We start from the raw sequence: 19,756 nt of genomic DNA on the forward strand, positions 1-19,756 counted from the left end.
CATACTGTAACAGAAGAAGAAAAGGTGTTCTTTCATCCATGTGTTTCTGAGTGTGTGAGTGATGAAAAGTTCACACCTCCAGGTTGAGACACTGCATCCATTTTGATGAGGCAAAAAAATGGACATGATAAGTCAACTAATCTTTTCTCCTGTAATATGACTTTTCACTGGGCATACAGTTGCATGTTTTCCTGTACTCTGTGCTCACACACTGAATCTGAAGGGAAAAAAATAGACAGAGAGCCAAGTGCAATATTTAAAATCGTGAGTGGACATGAATAACAATTCTTATTCCACACTCTGGAAGGGTGTGATAGAGGAACATGTGTGTATGTTTGTCCGTGGGGTATAGTTGCCTGATGAGTATGTGCATCTGCAAAAGCCCTCCTTTGTTAGGATTTCAAACCACATGAACAAAAAACGGTCTGACTCAAAGAATCTTGATCAACTGTTTCTCTGTCCCTCATGGCAATGCTAAAACTAAGTAAAGACTTGAAAGAGTGGATTAAAACTCCCTCATATCTGGCATAGTGAAGATAGAGAGAGCTCAGACACTGAGTCATATGTTTCTTAGCCAAGAGTCTTATTTAGCAGTGTCACTCTTCCATAGACTTTTTGTCATTCTTTCATACTTTTAGTCTGACTCAAATCCACTTCAGCAAACCCAAACATTGCAGTCAGCATGTAGTGCCTCTGAGTTGACAGGTAGAAGGCAAACTAGCTAGCTATGTATCTTCCCAAGGATGTCTGACGTTACTGTCAGATACAGCTTTATCTGACGCCTCTTCCAGGCATTGTCATGGAGAAGACAGTTATAGAACTGAAGCTCTCACATATTATTGAACACACTTTGCAGCCTGCAAAAATGTTTAAAGGATTAAAATAGAGAACAGAGCCTTTCATGGTACAGAAATCATCAGCAAGGAGACTCACCCCAACCCCGTCCTCTTGTCGGTACTGCTTCCAGGCTAGGCCGGTGTCACTGAACAGCAGCAGGTAGCCGCTGACCCAGTCTGAGCTGCCGTAGCGACCCTGTGTGGAGATGGCCGTCACCTCCATCCTGTCCCTGAGGTCCAGCTGCAGCCACGGATGTCTGTCTGTCACCTGGGGAGACCAGCCTCCCACTCCTGAGACCAGAGAGAGAAAAAACTTTTCAGGACAGGAAGGTGCAAAGAGTGACCTAGCATGGCTAGGTGTGACACAGCATGAGCAGACAAACACACACACACAACCCCAAACAGATGGGTAGTCCAGACAGTTATCTCTAGTGTGAAAGTTTATTTTCCTAAAAGCTCCAGCCAGAGAGAATATAGAGTGTGTGGGAGAGAGTGGGATTGTGTTTGGTCACTGGTCACTGTGGCAGTTACTATGTAGGGCTGTGAGTCAGACAGAAATAATAGAGAATTTTTCATTTGGGTTAACTCATACGACTTACTGGCTGTACTCTACTATGTGTTCATGAGCACTGCACAATTGTTTAAACCCTGTCTAAAAGCAGTTTAATGTAGCATTGTTGGAGGTGATTCAGACACCCCTAGACTAGTCAGTCCTTTGAGCCGGATCGGAAACAATTAGAACCAAGGGTTTTTCTTTCTTGTCTTTATAGTAGTGAACCATTAATGACTTCAATAATGTAGTTGTGCCTTAGAAAAACAATGAGAGTAAAACATGAAACAAAAGCAACTAACAATAGGCTTTGATTCTGGTCTGGTATTCAGCATTATATTACACATAGCCATTACTCAAAAATATGGACACAGTCTTGATAACCCTTAGCCTGTGGACCTAGTCTCCCAGAGAAATGAACAGAGAAACAGACATGCTAGCAGAGATGGATTAATAGCCTATCCTCCGACTGCATTGAGATTCCGATACCGATACCAAAGCTTGAAATTACATACAGTGTAGAACGTATATTGTGACTCTGGCTCTAGGATTTTTTTTTTCGAGCCAGGTTTTTTCATTTCCTTGTGTATTTTTATGTTTTAGTTGCTGGTTTTTTTTTCTTTTTTTTGGTCACTCCCAATGGAGGTAACGAGTGTCAGCTGTCGGCTCGGTATCTCTGATTGGGAGCCATATTTATACTGTGTGTTTTCACCTTGGGGTTGTGGGTTTTGTTCCATGTTTCTGTCAGTGTTAGAGAGGACTTCACTATCGTCATTTGTTGGTTTTTTTCGTGGTTGCTTTATTAAATAAAGTCATTATGTTCACTCCACGCGCTGCGTATTGGTCCGCTTCTTCAGACGATCGTGACAGAAAAACCCACCACAAGAGGACCAAGCAGCGTAACAAACGGCAACAGGACCTACATACACAGGATTTATGGACGCCTCCAAAGGATTCGTGGACATGGGAGGAGATACGGGCTGGAAAGGGTCCGTGGGCACAACCGGAGGAATATCACCGCCCCGTGAAGAGCTGGAGGCAGCTAAAGCAGAGAGGAGGTGGTATGAGGCGGAAGCACGGAGGCAAGGCTGGAAGCCCGGGAGTACTACCCAAACATTTCTTGGGGAGGAAGCGCCGGGTAAGGAGAAAACGCTGGTGGATGTCCTCCTCGGTTGGGGACAGATAACGCAGGAGGAGGCCGTCCGGTACCGGAGGGCGATGAAGGGGGAGAACCTGGCAGGAGAGGAGCAACGACAGCAGCAGGGCCATCGTCGGAAGGACGGGAGGCAACCCCAAAAAATTTTTTGGGGGGCACATGGCTTGGGCGCCTGAACGGCCACTGCCCCGTCTGCGTGCATAAGCCGCCGTCTGTACTGAGCCTGCAAAGCCGCCCGTCTGCCATGAGCCTTCAGAGCCGCTCCGCCAGACCGAGCCGCTAGAGCTTCCGCCAGACAGGAGCCGCTAGAGCCTTCCAGACAGAATCATACACCAGCGATGGAATCAGCAGGAGCCGACGCAGCCCCGTACAAGACTGGAAGCCCAGGTTCGGGTCCAGCAAGAGCAGCTCCTGCAGATGGGAACCGCCCTGCGGGAGGTGATGACCACTCTCCGAGGCTGGGGTCCGCCCCACCGCCAGCCGCCCAGCCAGCACCGCCAGCCAGCCATGAGCAGCCAGATCCGCAGCCAGCCATGAGCAGCCAGATCCGCCAGCCAGCCATGAGCAGCCAGATCCGTCAGCCAGCCATGAGCAGCCAGATCCGCAGCCAGCCATGAGCAGCCAGATCCGCCAGCCAGCCATGAGCAGCCAGATCCGTCAGCCAGCCATGAGCAGCCAGATCCGTCAGCCAGCCAGAGCAGCCAGATCCGTCAGCCAGCCATGAGCAGCCAGACCGTCAGCCAGCCAAGAGCCGGCCCAGCCAGGATCCGCCAGAGCCGTTCAGCCAGGATCCGCCAGAGCCGCCCAGCCAGGATCCGCCAGGCCGGTCCAGCCAGGATCTGCCAGAGCCGTCCAGCCAGGATCCGCCAGAGCCGCCCAGCCAGGATCCGCCAGAGCCGTCCAGCCAGGATCCGCCAGAGCCGTTCAGCCAGGATCCGCCAGAGCCGGGTCCAGCCAGGATCCGCCAGAGCTGTCCAGCCAGGATCCGCCAGAGCCGGCCCAGCCAGGATCAGAGCCGTTCAGCCAGGATCCGCCAGAGCCGCCCAGCCAGGATCCGCCAGAGCCGCCCAGCCATGATCCGCCAGAGCCGTCCAGCCAGGATCCGCCAGAGCCGCCCAGCCAGGATCCGCCAGAGCGCTCAGCCAGGATCCGCCAGAGCCGTCCAGCCAGGATCCGCCAGAGCCGCCCAGCCCGGTCCGCCAGAGCCGCCCCAGCCCGGGATCCGCCAGCCAGCCAGGATCCGCCAGAGCCAGCCAGCCAGGATCCGCCATTCAGTCCGGAGCTGCCCCTTAGTCCGTAGCCCCTTAGCCCGGTGCTGCTCCTTAGCCCGGTGCGCCCCCTAGCCCGGTGCTGCCCCTTAGTCCGGTGTGCTGCCCCTTAGGCCGGGGTGCTGCCCCTTAGTCCGGTGCTGCCCCTTAGCCCGGTGCTGCCCCTTAGCCCGGTGCTGCCTCAGCCCGGTGCTGCCCCTAGTCCGGTGCTGCCCCTGAGTCCGTGATGCCTCTTAGAACCAGTGCTGCCCTTAATCCTGTGGGCTTAGTTGGGGGGGTGGTGCGTATATTTATCTGACTTTAAGCTATGCATCACCAGTATACAGTATGAGAAGCTTGTCAAAGTGTGAGATATATCTACTGTATTTTGATAATAGACCCCCCCCCCGGGCTGAGAGTTGCTGAGGGCTGGGAAAAGCTCATGATCTGTAGTAGTTAGTACCGAAAACACCATATATCATGATTACCGTATATGTCTGAGTACCTTTTAATGTGTAAAGTGTATATCAAACTATAGCATTTTTTAAATGTAAATGTATGTGTGTGTGTGTGAGAGAGAGAGAAAGAGCAAGAGTGTGTGTGTGTGTGTGTGGGGGGGTGCTGTGTGCAAGTGTTAAACTTCAAGAACATTGACAAGTGGGAGTAGACCTATTTAAACATTGGAAGCATTAAAACATTGTGAGCATTAATAGCTTTATGTTGCAGTGACTTTTGAGTTGTTTATGGTGAAAATGCTATTAAAACATTCTGATGTAGCCTAAATAATTGTGTGTTTCCGTCCCTTACAATCAAAGCATAGTATGCATGTAACTCAATGAACTGCTTTCTTTCTTTAGGGCCAAATTTGAGCAAATTCAACAACAAAAAATTAATTAATGCCATTAACTTCATTAATTATTTTAATCATTTGAGTAGCCCTAATTGTAATGTATGCTATGTTCCATAAAGATGTGTTTAAGCCCCACAGCTACTCAGCTATCAAGAAGAAGAAACAGGTCAGCTTTGGCAGAGATGTTCATTACCTAGCTGCTGTGGGCTGGGACTGTGAGTCTCAGCCACAAAGGAAGCATTGTTTACGGAGCACCCCCCCTATGTTAAAGGCCAAACAGTGAAGAGCATTTTTTAAGTCAGGCACAACTTGGCCTTTGGAGTTCATCAATACTTTGACAAGTTCTCATTTAAGTGAGTGAAAGCCATTGATGTTTAGTGATCAAATGCAGATGGCGGACTCTAAAGGAAACAGCTGGCAATTAACTGCTCACAACAATATCATTAAATGACAAGCAATTGTTGTTTACAATCCATCGATCAAATAATTTACAGCTATACACAGATCATTTATGTTTATTAAGCTACATGTGGAAATTAAATGTTAAAGCAACATACTCTGCACAGGACGTTCATGGGAAGTTGACAATCCATCAAGAGGTTATTACTGATGGATATGTACTTATACACAGCGTTGAGCATGGTCTTACTCTTTACTCACCATCTCTTCTGTTGAGCTTGGAGAAGTGTGGAATGTTACTGATGGAGGACTGCGAGGAACTCTGAAATGAGGCCTGGGGCAGATTTGATACCAAAGGGCCATCGCAGTTATCTAAAGAGATCAAAACCACAGCAATCAGGTTAGCGTGATAATACATTAGCCTTGATACACTTCTGAAAACTGTAGCAAATATGCTTTCCACATACATTTTATAACATTGAATGATCCTATTTCCTCTGATCTCCTTGAGCATGTATTATACTGTCTCCAGTGAATGATGCCCCCAATGTCTGACAAATGACAGTGTATTGTATATGCAGACAAATGTGACAACCAACTCATTAAATTCTGATGGCATTAGACACAAAAGATGAGAAAGACAAACGGTTCTGAGAAGGGTTACGCTTAATGCTTGATTTCAAAGTCATGCACAGGCTGATGAAATATGAATTCTTGTAACCTTTTCTCTTTGTTTAACCAAACTCTGCTGTTCTTTGTGGACTGGGAGATGTAACTAATTACATGCGTCATAATCAGTCAAATATTTGCCATGTGATGAGGCACTACAGTGAAAGTTTATTTACCCATTGTTGCTATAATCCTTGAGACAAGAATGATGAGAAATAACAGTTTTCTCATTATAAATGATCAGTCAGTCATATGTGTCATATATCATTAATTCATATGGGATAATACATGGTTTCCAACATATTGAAGCTATCTCCCTTTACCTAGGACTGTGCAGCATTTTGTTTAGGTTTGTATTTAGAGGATTTTTATGTTTTGAGGATTGGTTATGCAGAAAGTAACAGAGCCCCTTCAAATGACCGACAACAAACCGTCTAGAAAGTGTTTGAAGTGATCTGTCCTGGTTCAAAGGGGATACAAGTCTCTTTAATCTCTCATTGTTGGGACAGAGTCATTTTCAGTTCAGAGGAAATCAACAAGCAATCGCCTCCTTGTTCACATAAAATACCACAAGTGCTTTTTCTTATTTTGTCTGCTCGCTGCTTGCCCTTCCTCCAGCAATTGACACATTAATGTATCTGTTTAGAATAGTGTCAAGAAAACCCAAGAGACAATCCATTATTGTTCCTGTTTACAATTGTGGCTTCTATTGAAGCATCTGCACTGCATTTGACTGTGTGGCTGCAGGGCATTTATCTCACATACCGAGCAAATATCACTCCTCCGTTCTCTCTTCTCACATTCTTCTTTTCCCTCCATTCTTATCTCTATCTCTCAGACTTTCTCTCTTTCCCTGAGGCCAATTAGTATTCCAAGGTTTCATTACATCACTGATTCTGTAGTACCTCATTGACCTGCTGAGACCTGCTGCTTTCTATTGCACCTTATTGGCCCTCACCATGGGTACGCCAAGAGCAGTTTTTTTACAGACGAGTGAATGCCAGCATGCGACTCAGCTCCACAGAGAAGCGTGGTATGTATCTATAATACATCATCTCCTTTTCATAGAACTGTATTCTCTCTTGTTCCCATGCCCTCTTCTATTTCCTTGTTTTTATCCCTTTCTTACTCCTCTTCCCTCCTCTCTGCACACTTGCCTGCCCCAGCTCTACTGTCTCTCTCTCTTTCTCATTAGAGCATATTTCCTCTCATCTCCTCTCCTCTGTGATTGCTGGGGACAGCTGTTTCCCTCGTCAGCTGGATGAGGCTTGCCCCCAGACTGCAGTCTGGGACCTGTCACTGACCCACTCCTCCCCTCCCTCTACCTCCTCCCCTCCCTTCCTCCATCCCTCCTCCCCTCCCCCACTGTCAGCCAAGCCCTCCCTACCATATCCCATGCCATGAGGCATCTTCAGGTGAGCTGAGAAGACTCCAACATCAACCAAAGCAGTGACAGCCATTTATTTTTAGGCTCACCCTGGCCTCACCCCCATATGCATTATTACTGATTTTTTTGACGTGTAATAGCATGGGACAGGGAGTACTCTGAGCAAAACCCCATGTGCTTCCCAGGTGACCATCCATTGGATCGCCTATAGCTGTACTAGCAGTATGGTTAAATACAGAGGAAGAGCCCCTAACCATGTCTGAAACACTCCATAGAGGCCTGCAGTTTTAGTTGCCAAGCAGTAGCTAAGCTGATTATTCAGCTAATTAACCTTTTCACAGGTCTCCTCAATGAGCCCCACATCAAAAAAGATGGCTCCAGGTTTTAGGAATTGATTTCCAACATCATCATGAGAGAGAGAGGAGAGGGTGACAGCAGGAAGAAGAGACATGATGAAAGCATGGAGAAAGTGTGCAGGGTGGAGAGGGGCCCAGGAGCGTGTGGAGGCCCTCTTGTTATCTCTCAGTGTGCTGCATTTGCACTCAACATCAGAGCTAAGATACTTCAGAGACCGATAGGGTTAAGCCCCAAAGTAGGCTTTACATTCTGTTTAAAAACAAGAAGAAGAAATGTTGGAAGATGTGGTTGTGGAGTTATAAGCTGTGAGGCTGTAGTGGCCAGGGAATTATATGATACCCAATGGTAATCTCTCAATGAGGGCTCTAAGTACCTATTGAAATGGAGAGCAAGGAGGCTCCAATCTGCTCAGAAACATACAGGGTGTACTGTAGAATCACTGTGATATATCCCCAAGCCTCACCCTCCACGATTTGGAGAGAAAAACATATAGAACTTCACACCGACCACACATATTTTGTGGTGTTACTTTCTGTGCTAAAATACAAAAAAAAGAAAAGTTGAGGTGAGAATGAGGTACAGTTGAAGTTGGAAGTTTACATACACTTAGGTTGGAGTCATTAAAAATCTTTTTTCAACCACTCCAAAAAATGTCTGGTTAACAAACTATAGTTTTGGCAAGTCGGTTAGGATATCTACTTTGTGCATGACACAAGTATTTTTTCAACAATTGTTTACAGACAGATTATTTCACTTATAATTCACGGTATCACGATTCCAGTGGCTCAGAAGTTTACATACACTAAGATGACTGTGCATTTAAACAGCTTGGAAAATTCAAGAAAATGATGTCATGGCTTCAGAAGCTTCTGATAGGCTAATTGACATAATTTGAGTCAATTGGAGGTGTACCTGTAGATGTATTTCAAGGCCTAACTTCAAACTCAGTGCCTCTTTGCTTGACATCATGGGAAAATTAAAAGAAATCAGCCAAGACCTCAGAAAAATAATTGTAGACCTCCACATGTCTGGTTCATCCTTGCGAGCAATTTCCAAATGCCTGGAGGTACCACGTTCATCTGTACAAACAGTAGTACGCAAGTATAAACACCATGGGACCACGCAGCTGTCATACCGCTCAGGAAGGAGCGCATTCTGTCTCCTAGAGATGAATGTACTTTGGTGCGAAAAGTGCGAATCAATCCCAGAACAACAGCCATTGACCTTGTGAAGATGCTGGAAGAAACAGGTACAAAAGTATCTATATCCACAGTAAAACAAGTAATCGACATAACCTGAAAGGCCGCTCAGCAAGGAAGAAGCCACTGCTCCAAAACTGCCATTAAAAAGCCAGACTACGGTTTGCAACTGCACATGGGGACAAAGATCGTACTTTTTGGAGAAATGTTCTATATGAATCCAATTAATTTTTATAAATTATTATTATTTGTATACGATCACGATGTCTCTCTATTATGCGTGGGAATACTTGGGAACAGATTTCCAAAATGAAAATCACTTGGAGCTGATTTCCTGGTTTTTACAGTCTTTCTTGTCCAACAATGAAAATTCAACAAAGATATACTGTATATTTGTTTTAATATTATTTTTTGCTCAGAAAACTTGGGGGGCCAAATAAAACTACCCGCGGGCCAATTTTGGCCCACGGGCCGCCAGTTGGGGAACCCTGCCATATGAGAACCCCTTTTTGGTTCCAGGTAGAACCATTTTTGGTTCCAGGTAGTAGAACCCTGGTTCTACATGAAACCCAAAAGGGTTCTACCTGGAACCAAAAAGGGTTCTTCAAAGGGTTCTCCAATTGGGATAGCCGATTAACCCTTTTAGGTTTTAGATAGAGCCTTTTTTCTAAGAGGGCACCGTCCTTGGTGGCGGTCACATCTGCAATAAGCCTTAAGGTTGGCATCAACAGTATTGGACTACACAGTCTTTGAAAGTAAGGAGGGCCTTGAGTGCAATTCAATAAACTCCTCTTATCGATCTGCATATTGCACTGTCGTCATACCTTGTTTATATAAGCACTTTCTCTCTCTCTCTCACGCTCTCTCTCGTGTACTGTGATAATAAAAGTGAGTAATTGTTTCCACTTCCGAGGTGTCAGGTTTAGTCATGCAAAGTAATTAAAACAGGACCATCTGCTTTGTGTTTGGCATATGCCAAACTGCATTACATTTATCTGCATTTAAATGTATGCATTACCTCCCCCATACATTGTCAAAAACAAGTTTAAAAAAATAATAATCTCACAATATTGTACCTAACATGAAAATGATTTGGATGTCTATTCCATTTAAATTAACATTGCAAACAACTCTTGAAACTGGAATATTACACTGCTGGGTACCGGGCAATATAGTCGCTAGTCCATCGTTGCACAGTATGCCAAAACGTAGATACTTTTTCTATACAAAAAACTATTAAAAAACTGTTCGGTACTAAACTTTTTGTTACGTTCCGTACTTCTGTCAAATGTGTCTCACGTGATTGAGAGGATCAAGTCTGTCTATCAGTGCAGCCCCTTTATAGTGTGAAGAGCAACGTACATGCTCCAATTACTCATTCATTGCTAGAGCTGACGGGGCTGCATTGTTAGCTCCCCACTCATGATGCACAAAGGTTAACATACTTGAATAATGCAACACGGCACGCAGAAATGTTGAAACTGTTCATTACTGTTTGCAAAATAATAATAAACAGACATTACCGGTAGCTTCCAGCTTTAATTGTAGGCTAAATTTCCTTGCTAGCTTACAGCTGAAGCAACATCAACTCAATACCCTAATACTTTGTTTGTGATAATATGCAAACCATAATGCAAAATATGCTGATTTCAAAGCTGACTGTCACCAAAAACTGTATTACTTAACTTCGTCTCCCTTGCCACCAAATACTCATTCACTTCTTTGTCTTTGTCTTTCCTAGCAGTTGCCAATAAAATAAGTCCTAAATGGAAGGGACTGTTTGTCATTGTAGCCCCATGAAATCAGCTAAAACAAGCTCAATAACTCAATGCATGCACACACTCCTATTGAATAATATGCATTCACCTGTATTGTGAATAGACCTAGGCTACATCTTAAGTTACCCAGATTAACAATAGAGAATTACCTTTCAAATAAATGATTACCATTATGTTGTTTGTAGTTACATTTGTAGTTAGATTGTTAACAACAAAGTCAAAATAATTGTATGATTGTCTAATTTATTAATTAATGCATACAAAAGAAAGGACATAAACATTTTCAAATGTAATCATTTACATTTACATTTTAGTAATTTAGCAGACGCTCTTATCCAGAGAGACTTACAGTTATCGAGTGCATACATTTTCATACTGATGATATTGAACTCAAAAGATGCCCAACGATTAAACAGAGCAGTAGCTGAGTTTATGTCTGGGTCAAGTGCTATTCTGTGACTTTGGCTAAAACGCCTTATTTTTTGTTGTTGTGGTATCGTTTTGGAATGGAGTATTGTGATGATATCATGTATGGTGATACTAAACCTGGTATCGGTATCGAAGTCAAAATGTGGGTATCGTGACAACACTAGTCCATCGTCAATTGTGTGCCATCCATGAGAAATTCCTGGGTTGCAGAGGAGGATAGGTCTAAAGGGAAAGAAGATCTACAACCATCTTTTCTCAACCCTGACCTTCAATGCTGTGCAGTCCACAAATGTGACTGCAGCCATGTCTATCCAATTGTCACGGATTCTGCCGAGGCTGCTCCTCCTCCTTGCTCGGGCAGGCTTCGGCGTTCGTCGTCCCCGGAGTACTAGCTACTGCCGATCGATGTTTTCGGTGTTTGTCTTGTGTTGTCTAGTTTATACACCTGTTGCTTATTAGTGTTGATTGTGTAGCATATAAGTTCCCTTGTTTTACGTTTGGCCTTTGTGTGTTATTGTGTATTGTCTCGTTGATGTTCGGCATAGCTATTTCGCCACAGGGTGTTTTTCCCCTCCAGTGTTTTGGAGACTTTTGTTTGTGCGTTTGCATTCAGTAAAGTAGTCATCCTGATTCTCTGTGTCCTGCGTCTGACTTCACTTGCCGCGTACACATCACCCTTTTGACACCAATGTAATATTGTACGGTACTTCAGGGGAGCATAAACACACATAGATGGGTTAGCTGACAACGTCACAAAAGTGATGTGCGTGCTTTCATGGGGCAGAAGTCACCGTTTTGTTGTGATACTGGGTGGCCAGATTGCTAGCAAGAATGACAAGAAACTGCCATGTGGGGAATCGTAAGTGGCTCGTTTAATCTTGCACTTGATACCATGTCTTGTTTTGAGGTGTTTTGACTGATTTAATGTCAATACTAATATGCCAAAATAATTCGCTATCTAGCTAACCAACAACTGTAACGATGTATTTGAGAGACAACAAGTGGTCATTGTGCAAATGCAGTCAAATGTTCAATAAACATTGGAGACAAAATATAGCTCACATGTTGTCAACAATCTAAGCCAACCCTGTCTGTTTTGCCCCATAGTTGCGCACCGGTCGGTTTTGTTGCTAAACAACTATCCCGTCTATACAACATAAAATTGGGTTTCTAGAGCAATATTAACAGAGGTCAAGGTCATCTCCATGGCAACAGCCTTTAGAACATAAATGTCCCAAATATCTGTTGTGCACCTCTCCTCTACACCTTGACAGGTCATGTATAGGATATTAGAGGATTGGAATGGCATGTGAATATTGTAGTTATCAAAAACAAAAACATTCCAAAACTTGGAATATAAACGTTAGTTTTAAAAACACCATCCATGTCAGTGTGTCGGGCTGTATCACCGCCTGATACGGCAACTGCACCGCCCGCAACCGCAGGGCTCTCCAGAGGGTGGTGCAGTCTGCCGAACGCATTACTGGGGGCAAACTATCCGCCCTCCAGGACACCTACAGCACCCGATGTCACAGGAAGGCCAAAAAGATCATCAAGGACATCAACCACCCGAGCCACTGCCTGTTCACCCCGCTATCATCCAGAAGGCGAGGTCAGTACATGTGCATCAAAGCTGGGACCGAGAGAATGAAAAACAGCTTCTATCTCAAGGCCATCAGACTGTTAAATAGCCATCACTAGCACACTAGAGGCTGCTGCTGCCTCTTGAAATCACTGGCCACTAAGAAATGGAAGACTAGTCACTTTAATAATGTTTACATATCTTGCATTACTCATCTCATATGTATGTACTGTATTCTATAATATTCTACTGTATCTTAGTCCATGCCGCTCTGTCATTGCTTGTCCATATATGTATATATTCTTAAATTCCATTCCTTACTTAGATTTGTGTGTTTTTTGGGTATATGTTGTGAAATTGTTAGATATTACTTGTTAGATATTACTGCACTGGCGGAGCTAGAAGCACAAGCATTTCGCTACACACGCAATAACATCTGCTAAACACGTGTATGTGACAAATAACATTTGATTTGATTTGATTTGTGTGCGACTGCCTGTGGACTCTAAAGACTGGGGGCAAGCTGCACAGCATGGCTTTGCAGGCTCTGACACACTGTGGATCACCAGCTATCTTTAAAATGAGGCCTATTCTGGCACTTGCAGCCAGACACTTCTCTCTCAAGGTCTCGGCCCCTTCTGAACAAAGGTTGTGGAGAGGGAGAAAAAAAAAACAGGGATTCAGTGATCCATTGCTTTTTCAGAAGAATAAACTCAACTGCTTCAGAATATACAGTAGTCTTTAGAATCGTTCTTCTGAGTTGTGTAATACTCTACACCATGTTTTACTTTCAGTTCTCTGTCTTAGCATATTACTATTGTAGCATAGATGAAAGGCTGATATAGCTAGCGATGTTAACTACTGTAAGGTTTGACGTTTCTTGACCTTTCTGGGGAATTTGCATGTAATTGCAAACACATTTCCACTAAGCTCTCAGCAGCGCACAGCGGCAGCTACCTCTCCATCTACGACTCTCACAGGAGTCAATGGCCTTGAGAGGGAAAAATTAAATGATAAAGAGAATAGAATAGCAATATTTACTCAAGGGAATTCTTAGTCAACCCAGCCCACTGCTGATGCAGGTCATGAAATCCATTTTAATTTTAATATATTTAATATATATTTCACGCAGTCGTTTCTATAGCAAATCTCCACAAAACACCCCCAGAGGGTTACATTTGCAACAATTACTTTTCTGATTAAAAACATCTCCTTGACCCTTAGGTGTCTTTCATATCATTGCCAAAAAGCATTGTTATATCTTCCTGTCTGCACAGATTTAAGACAAAAGGAAAACGAATGCTGCTGCTACCATACAGTCCAACCAAGGCGCATGAATTGGAGATAAAAATAGATTTTAAATAATAAACCAATACTATTTTGCTGAACTTCCATTGTCCTTCAGGAGTAGCTGAATATCTCCTCCATGTCTTTAAAACAACAGAAATATGCGACTGAATAAACATTTTCTAGTACACGCTACTATAGGCAAATACAAGGCAACCAGGTAACATTATACTGTAGTTTGTGGATTCATGGATAATGACGTCTAACCTTTTAAATCAATGAGCGGTTATATGAAATCAAACTATTTTCTACCCCCATTAAATCCTGAGATTGATTTTCTCCGCTGGTTCTACAAATCACCCACCGGCTTTGATTAGCCTATTACCTGCTTTCTGAGGCCTGAAAATCATCTAGAGATTAACACCTGAAGCAGGGCTCATTAAAACTTAAATAAAACTCAAATTACCACAGCTTTTAGATAACGACAATATCGGCCAAAGATAAACCTGATAACATGACATTCATTGTATCATTCAGTCAGATTGTGGCGTGCACGTTAACTGAATCATAAATCCAAATTGAGTTGAGTTATAGGCGGAACCGGTGGCATCCTGCACGAACACTTGTCATGTTCTCCTAATCCATCAGTGTGAGATTAGATCACTTCAACCAGGCAGAAGGACATTAAGAGTCCAGTGATCTGAACGTGTCGGCCTCAGCTTCCAATGATCCAGCCCTGCCTGCCAGGCCCCAATAAGAGCAGTGAGTGGGGTGGAGCTCCTTCACTTAGCTAGCTACTGCACCACAACTCTCCTATGTTGTTTCCACTGAGCAGTGTGGCTCCTGGAGCATTACTGTGTGGCTGCTAAAGAGGATCCCAGGACATAAAAAGAACTGGCAACAGCTTGATTATAATGACCACTGTACTTTCTCCATCAGTGACTCATTCATCGATTTCTTTCTTGTTTCGGATGCCGTCTCCATGTTGGAGCTCTCCTCCTGGAAACATCTGCATTGGCTAATGACCACTCATCTAGTAGACAACAATGTTATGTTAGAAAACAGACAGCATTAAGCCTGTTTGCATAGTTTGGACCACTGGATCTCATCTGACCTGATTTGACGGCACTCAGATCACTCGCCAGCAGATGTCTCTGATGCTGAGTGGATCAAGCCATTTTTTAAGACCCAGATACAGTCGGGCAGTGAGATATCTGCCAATGTACATTACGCACATCACTGCTGCAAGTGCCAATGTGCTCTGAAGGGATTTTGATGTTGACACTCTCCTCTTTAGTCTGTGGTATGCTGTAGGCTACTGTGCATGTTGGCTGTTTGCTTTCTCTCCCTGCCTATCTCACACTCTGCCCCTCTATCTCCCTCTGCTACTCTCTGAGCTGAGATGCCTGCCACTGCTCTGCAGGATTTACATCTTCACATCAACATCATGTAAGAGGATCAAGGTTTAGTGAAATAGGATCAGGAATACATAATATTTTACTTTAAATAGATAAGTACTTGTTTTTCTCACAGGTCAAGTTCCAAGTAAACAACCTGGTTTAGGATGGCACATACAGTTCATCTACAGTATGGACGCATGTTCTGTCAGATTACCTAATTTACATCTTTGGTAACACTTCCTTTATTATTAAACAACTGAAATAAGGTACAGTTTCTATTCCACTTCCACAACAAAAACAGCTGTTTATAACATGTTGTTGGTATAATTACATTTTTACTACACAGGTATTATAGTAACTTAACAAGTTGCATGTGCAGTGTCAACAATACAATCCCGTCATCACTACAGCACAACATGTGTCCAAGCACATGGTTAAACACTCTATCCCGCCCCTGTGGCAGGACTAGAAGAGAGCCCCAACTGCAGCGGTGACTCAGCTCAAACCATCGGTGGTCGCATAATTACATTTCCCTGCAGTCAGCACATTGAGGCTGATGGAGGAAGGCTGGAGCATTGTACTGTAATAGAAGGTTTTAGGCAGCAGCACTGGACTGAGCAGCACTGAACTGTGCTATTCTTGTCTGCCTGTTAGACTTGGAACAGAAGGGCTGGTATTAATTCAAATCCAAAATGACCATCCCTTCTCTGAATAAAGGCTAATGAAGGGATTCGCCTGTTGGAGTTTAGTCAGAAAGGGATTTGTTGAGTTGACACAATACTAAAAGCAAACAGATTAAATGGGTTGATAGCTGAAGTGGAATTTGATGGATTATTTAGGAATTGCCAACTTCAGATGCAAGTAGTCTACTTCTCCACCTGAAATATGAGTTTACAGTAGTTACATACTCAAATCAAGTGCTGCTTCTGATGCAGTCAAACAAATCCCTGAAGACATAATCCCAAATACAGTCTGTTAGCCTGGAGAGGACTGTCTGAAGTATAGTATACATATTGCTGAGGGCAAGACATTGTTTCATATGAACTCACCAGTAATGAATCAAACACAGACTGAAGGGCATAAAGGCTGCAAGGTAGTTTGTGAGCTGAATACTAAATATATATACAGTGGGGAAAAAAAGTATTTAGTCAGCCACCAATTGTGCAAGTTCTCCCACTTAAAAAGATGAGAGAGGCCTGTAATTTTCATCAAAGGTCCAGAAAATCACATTGTAGGATTTTTAATGAATTTATTTGCAAATTATGGTGGAAAATAAGTATTTGGTCAATAACAAAAGTTTCTCAATACTTTGTTATATACCCTTTGTTGGCAATGACACAGGTCAAACGTTTTCTGTAAGTCTTCACAAGGTTTTCACACACTGTTGCTGGTATTTTGGCCCATTCCTCCATGCAGATCTCCTCTAGAGCAGTGATGTTTTGGGGTTGTCGCTGGGCAACAGGGACTTTCAACTCCCTCCAAAGATTTTCTATGGGGTTGAGATCTGGAGACTGGCTAGGCCACTCCAGGACCTTGAAATGCTTCTTACGAAGCCACTCCTTCTTTGCCCGGGCGGTGTGTTTGGGATCATTGTCATGCTGAAAGACCCAGCCACGTTTCATCTTCAATGCCCTTGCTGATGGAAGGAGGTTTTCACTCAAAATCTCACGATACATGGCCCCATTCATTCTTTCCTTTACACGGATCAGTCGTCCTGGTCCCTTTGCAGAAAATCAGCCCCAAAGCATGATGTTTCCACCCCCATGCTTCACAGTAGGTATGGTGTTCTTTGGATGCAACTCAGCATTCTTTGTCCTCCAAACACGACGACTTGAGTTTTTACCAAAAGGTTCTATTTTGGTTTCATCTGACCATATGACAGTCTCCCAATCCTCTTCTGGATCATCCAAATGCACTCTAGCAAACTTCAGACGGGCCTGGACATGTACTGGCTTAAGCAGGGGGACACGTCTGGCACTGCAGGATTTGAGTCCCTGGCGGCGTAGTGTGTTACTGATGGTAGGCTTTGTTACTTTGGTCCCAGCTCTCTGCAGGTCATTCACTAGGTCCCCCCGTGTGGTTCTTGGATTTTTGCTCACCGTACTTGTGATCATTTTGACCCCACGGGGTGAGATCTTGCATGGAGCCCCAGATCAAGGGAGATTATCAGTGGTCTTGTATGTCTTCCATTTCCTAATAATTGCTCCCACAGTTGATTTCTTCAAACCAAGCTGCTTACCTATTGCAGATTCAGTCTTCCCAGCCTGGTGCAGGTCTACAATTTTGTTTCTGGTGTCCTTTGACAGCTCTTTGGTCTTGGCCATAGTGGAGTTTGGAGTGTGACTGTTTGAGGTTGTGGACAGGTGTCTTTTATACTGATAACAAGTTCAAACAGGTGCCATTAATACAGGTAACGAGTGGAGGACAGAGGAGCCTCTTAAAGAAGAAGTTACAGGTCTGTGAGAGACAGAAATCTTGCTTGTTTGTAGGTGACCAAATACTTATTTTCCACCATAATTTGCAAATAAATTCATTAAAAACCCTACAATGTGATATTCTGGAGAAAAAAAATCTCAATTTGTCTGTCATAGTTGACGTGTACCTATGATGAAAATTACAGGCCTCTCTCATCTTTTTAAGTGGGAGAACTTGCACAATTGGTGGCTGACTAAATACTTTTTTCCCCACTGTATATACGGATGACTAACAATGATATGCCAACTAAACTGGGTTTAATACTAGTCGGCCTAAATTCAACCAGGAGAAAAGTACTAAGTACTTTTAGAGGCTGAAATAAATATTGTTTATGACCCATTTTTAAACCAGTGATGCCAATTTTTGCCTTTGGCTCCAGCTTCTTTATCTGTCCTGATGACGGCTTTGATCTCCTCCTGATATCATGGGCCCATTCGTCTTTTTGACAGTGCTTATCAACAGATCTCTCAACTCTCTTTGCTCATTAGCAAGCTTCTCAGACACCAAACAAACATTGCCCTACAATGAAACCAGACTAATTTACGGTAACAAATTGCCCTATTTTCACAGGATAGCTGAGGTTCTTTCTCTAGTGAGTCAGATGTTCAAACTGTTATTTATTTCTTCCACAGACTATATGCCAACGTTTTCTTGTTTTTTTATACTAAATGTTAACGTCAGTTCACCCGAACTCAGACCTGCCTCAGATATCCATGAGGTGTCGATAGGATGGGAGAACGAATATCACAAAATATCACAGAAGTTACTATTTTTACCATTAAATTTAGCAAACCTTCTCAACCATAGCCACATTGATTCCAGGGTGGTAATTCCAATCATATTTGACACTCCAGGTGGTCCTGCCTCACTTCCACTGAACGGCCCCAGTGCTGGGAACAAATCTGGATCCTAGTTGGTCCCAAGTGACCCCACACATTAGCCCTCACTGGAAGTCAGCAACCAGGGGTTAGTGGAAGATTAGCCCCAACTGAATACTAGACTGAAGGAGAGGGACTCCCATTGAAAGAGAATAATGTATCCCAGCAGCCCCAGATGGTGGGTCTGACACTACATCCTTCTCTGTTTCCTGTAGAAATGTCTGCCAGCACACTCACACTTAAATACACTGGAATAATATCACAGATATTAGAATACATGGTGCTAATATCGTGTGGCAACCCCAAAATCTAAATAGGTATACTGTAAATCATGTATAGAATGTACACTATTTGAAGCTGTAGATAACCGCACACGTATAAATCTCTATGGTACAGTATGCAAAGGCATAACTTTCCTGCAGTCAAATGATCAAATCGCCCTCTAGTGGCCTCATGGGTGGAATGTTATTAATATTTTTCATAATAGCCCACAGAAGATCCGGTGTTTCTATGTCAAACGGTTTTGTTATATTTCAGTCTTCTGTGATGTATATAACGTGTAATATTGGGATGCAAACTCAAAACGTAATACATTTCAACTCTATATCTGACAGGTGTCTTCTTTTTTTAAGCCCATAACCATATGTGTGAGGTGTATACTTTTGTTTCAAAGTAGATTTGTTTAAGACTACCAAGAAACATTCTGTGTGACCCTGATTTAGCCCACTGCAGTAAAAGGTTATTACGGTTATGATCTGTAGGTTACGCATGGCGGCCTTAAGTTACAGTGGAGGGGCGCTGTGTGGATTTATGCAGTGAAAAGTGTACTTTACTGTAGGCTTGAGCGATACACTGTTTATATCGTATACTGGGTTATTTCGAAATACCGACGGTAAGATTATCAATACCGCAAAAAAAATAAAAGCTGTGGCATAGCACGCAACCCCACAGCAACATTCAATCGCCTCCTGGATCAAGTTCCCTGTTGCCTAAATTGTTTTCTGGGTAAAAAATGCAATAATAATAATAAAATAAAACAATTAAATAGCGCCCCTTGTGTGCACTTCCGGTAATACCGTATACCCCAGTATGGTCCAGAAACGGTATGATGGTATGAAAATCTGGATACCGCCCAACCCTACTTCATAGTAATTGATTAAGTGTCCTGCATTAAAGACCAAAGGATACAGAAGGAGCATCTGGGACTGCCTGGCCAGTTGGGATTACACCACCGCTACAGTGTCATCTTGACTGCAAAAATGTCCCCAAATATGTTC

At 43.4% G+C, this 19,756-nt stretch overlaps 1 protein-coding gene across 2 annotated transcripts in view; it reads right to left on the reverse strand.

The window, feature by feature from the left end:
- The window catches only part of LOC121536721 (contactin-associated protein-like 5), a 114,839-nt gene that overhangs the window by 86,330 nt on the left and 8,753 nt on the right, over positions 1-19,756 (reverse strand). For both annotated transcript variants that reach the window (XM_041844178.2, XM_041844177.2), the window contains exons 2-3: positions 5,300-5,410; positions 934-1,127 (exon numbers count right to left, since the gene is read on the reverse strand). In XM_041844178.2, the coding sequence (XP_041700112.2) occupies positions 934-1,127; positions 5,300-5,410 (305 nt within the window). The remainder of the gene's footprint in view (positions 1-933; positions 1,128-5,299; positions 5,411-19,756) is intronic.

The sequence above is a fragment of the Coregonus clupeaformis genome, chromosome 23, assembly GCF_020615455.1.
Source record: "Coregonus clupeaformis isolate EN_2021a chromosome 23, ASM2061545v1, whole genome shotgun sequence".
In the NCBI taxonomy this organism is placed as follows: domain Eukaryota; kingdom Metazoa; phylum Chordata; class Actinopteri; order Salmoniformes; family Salmonidae; genus Coregonus; species Coregonus clupeaformis.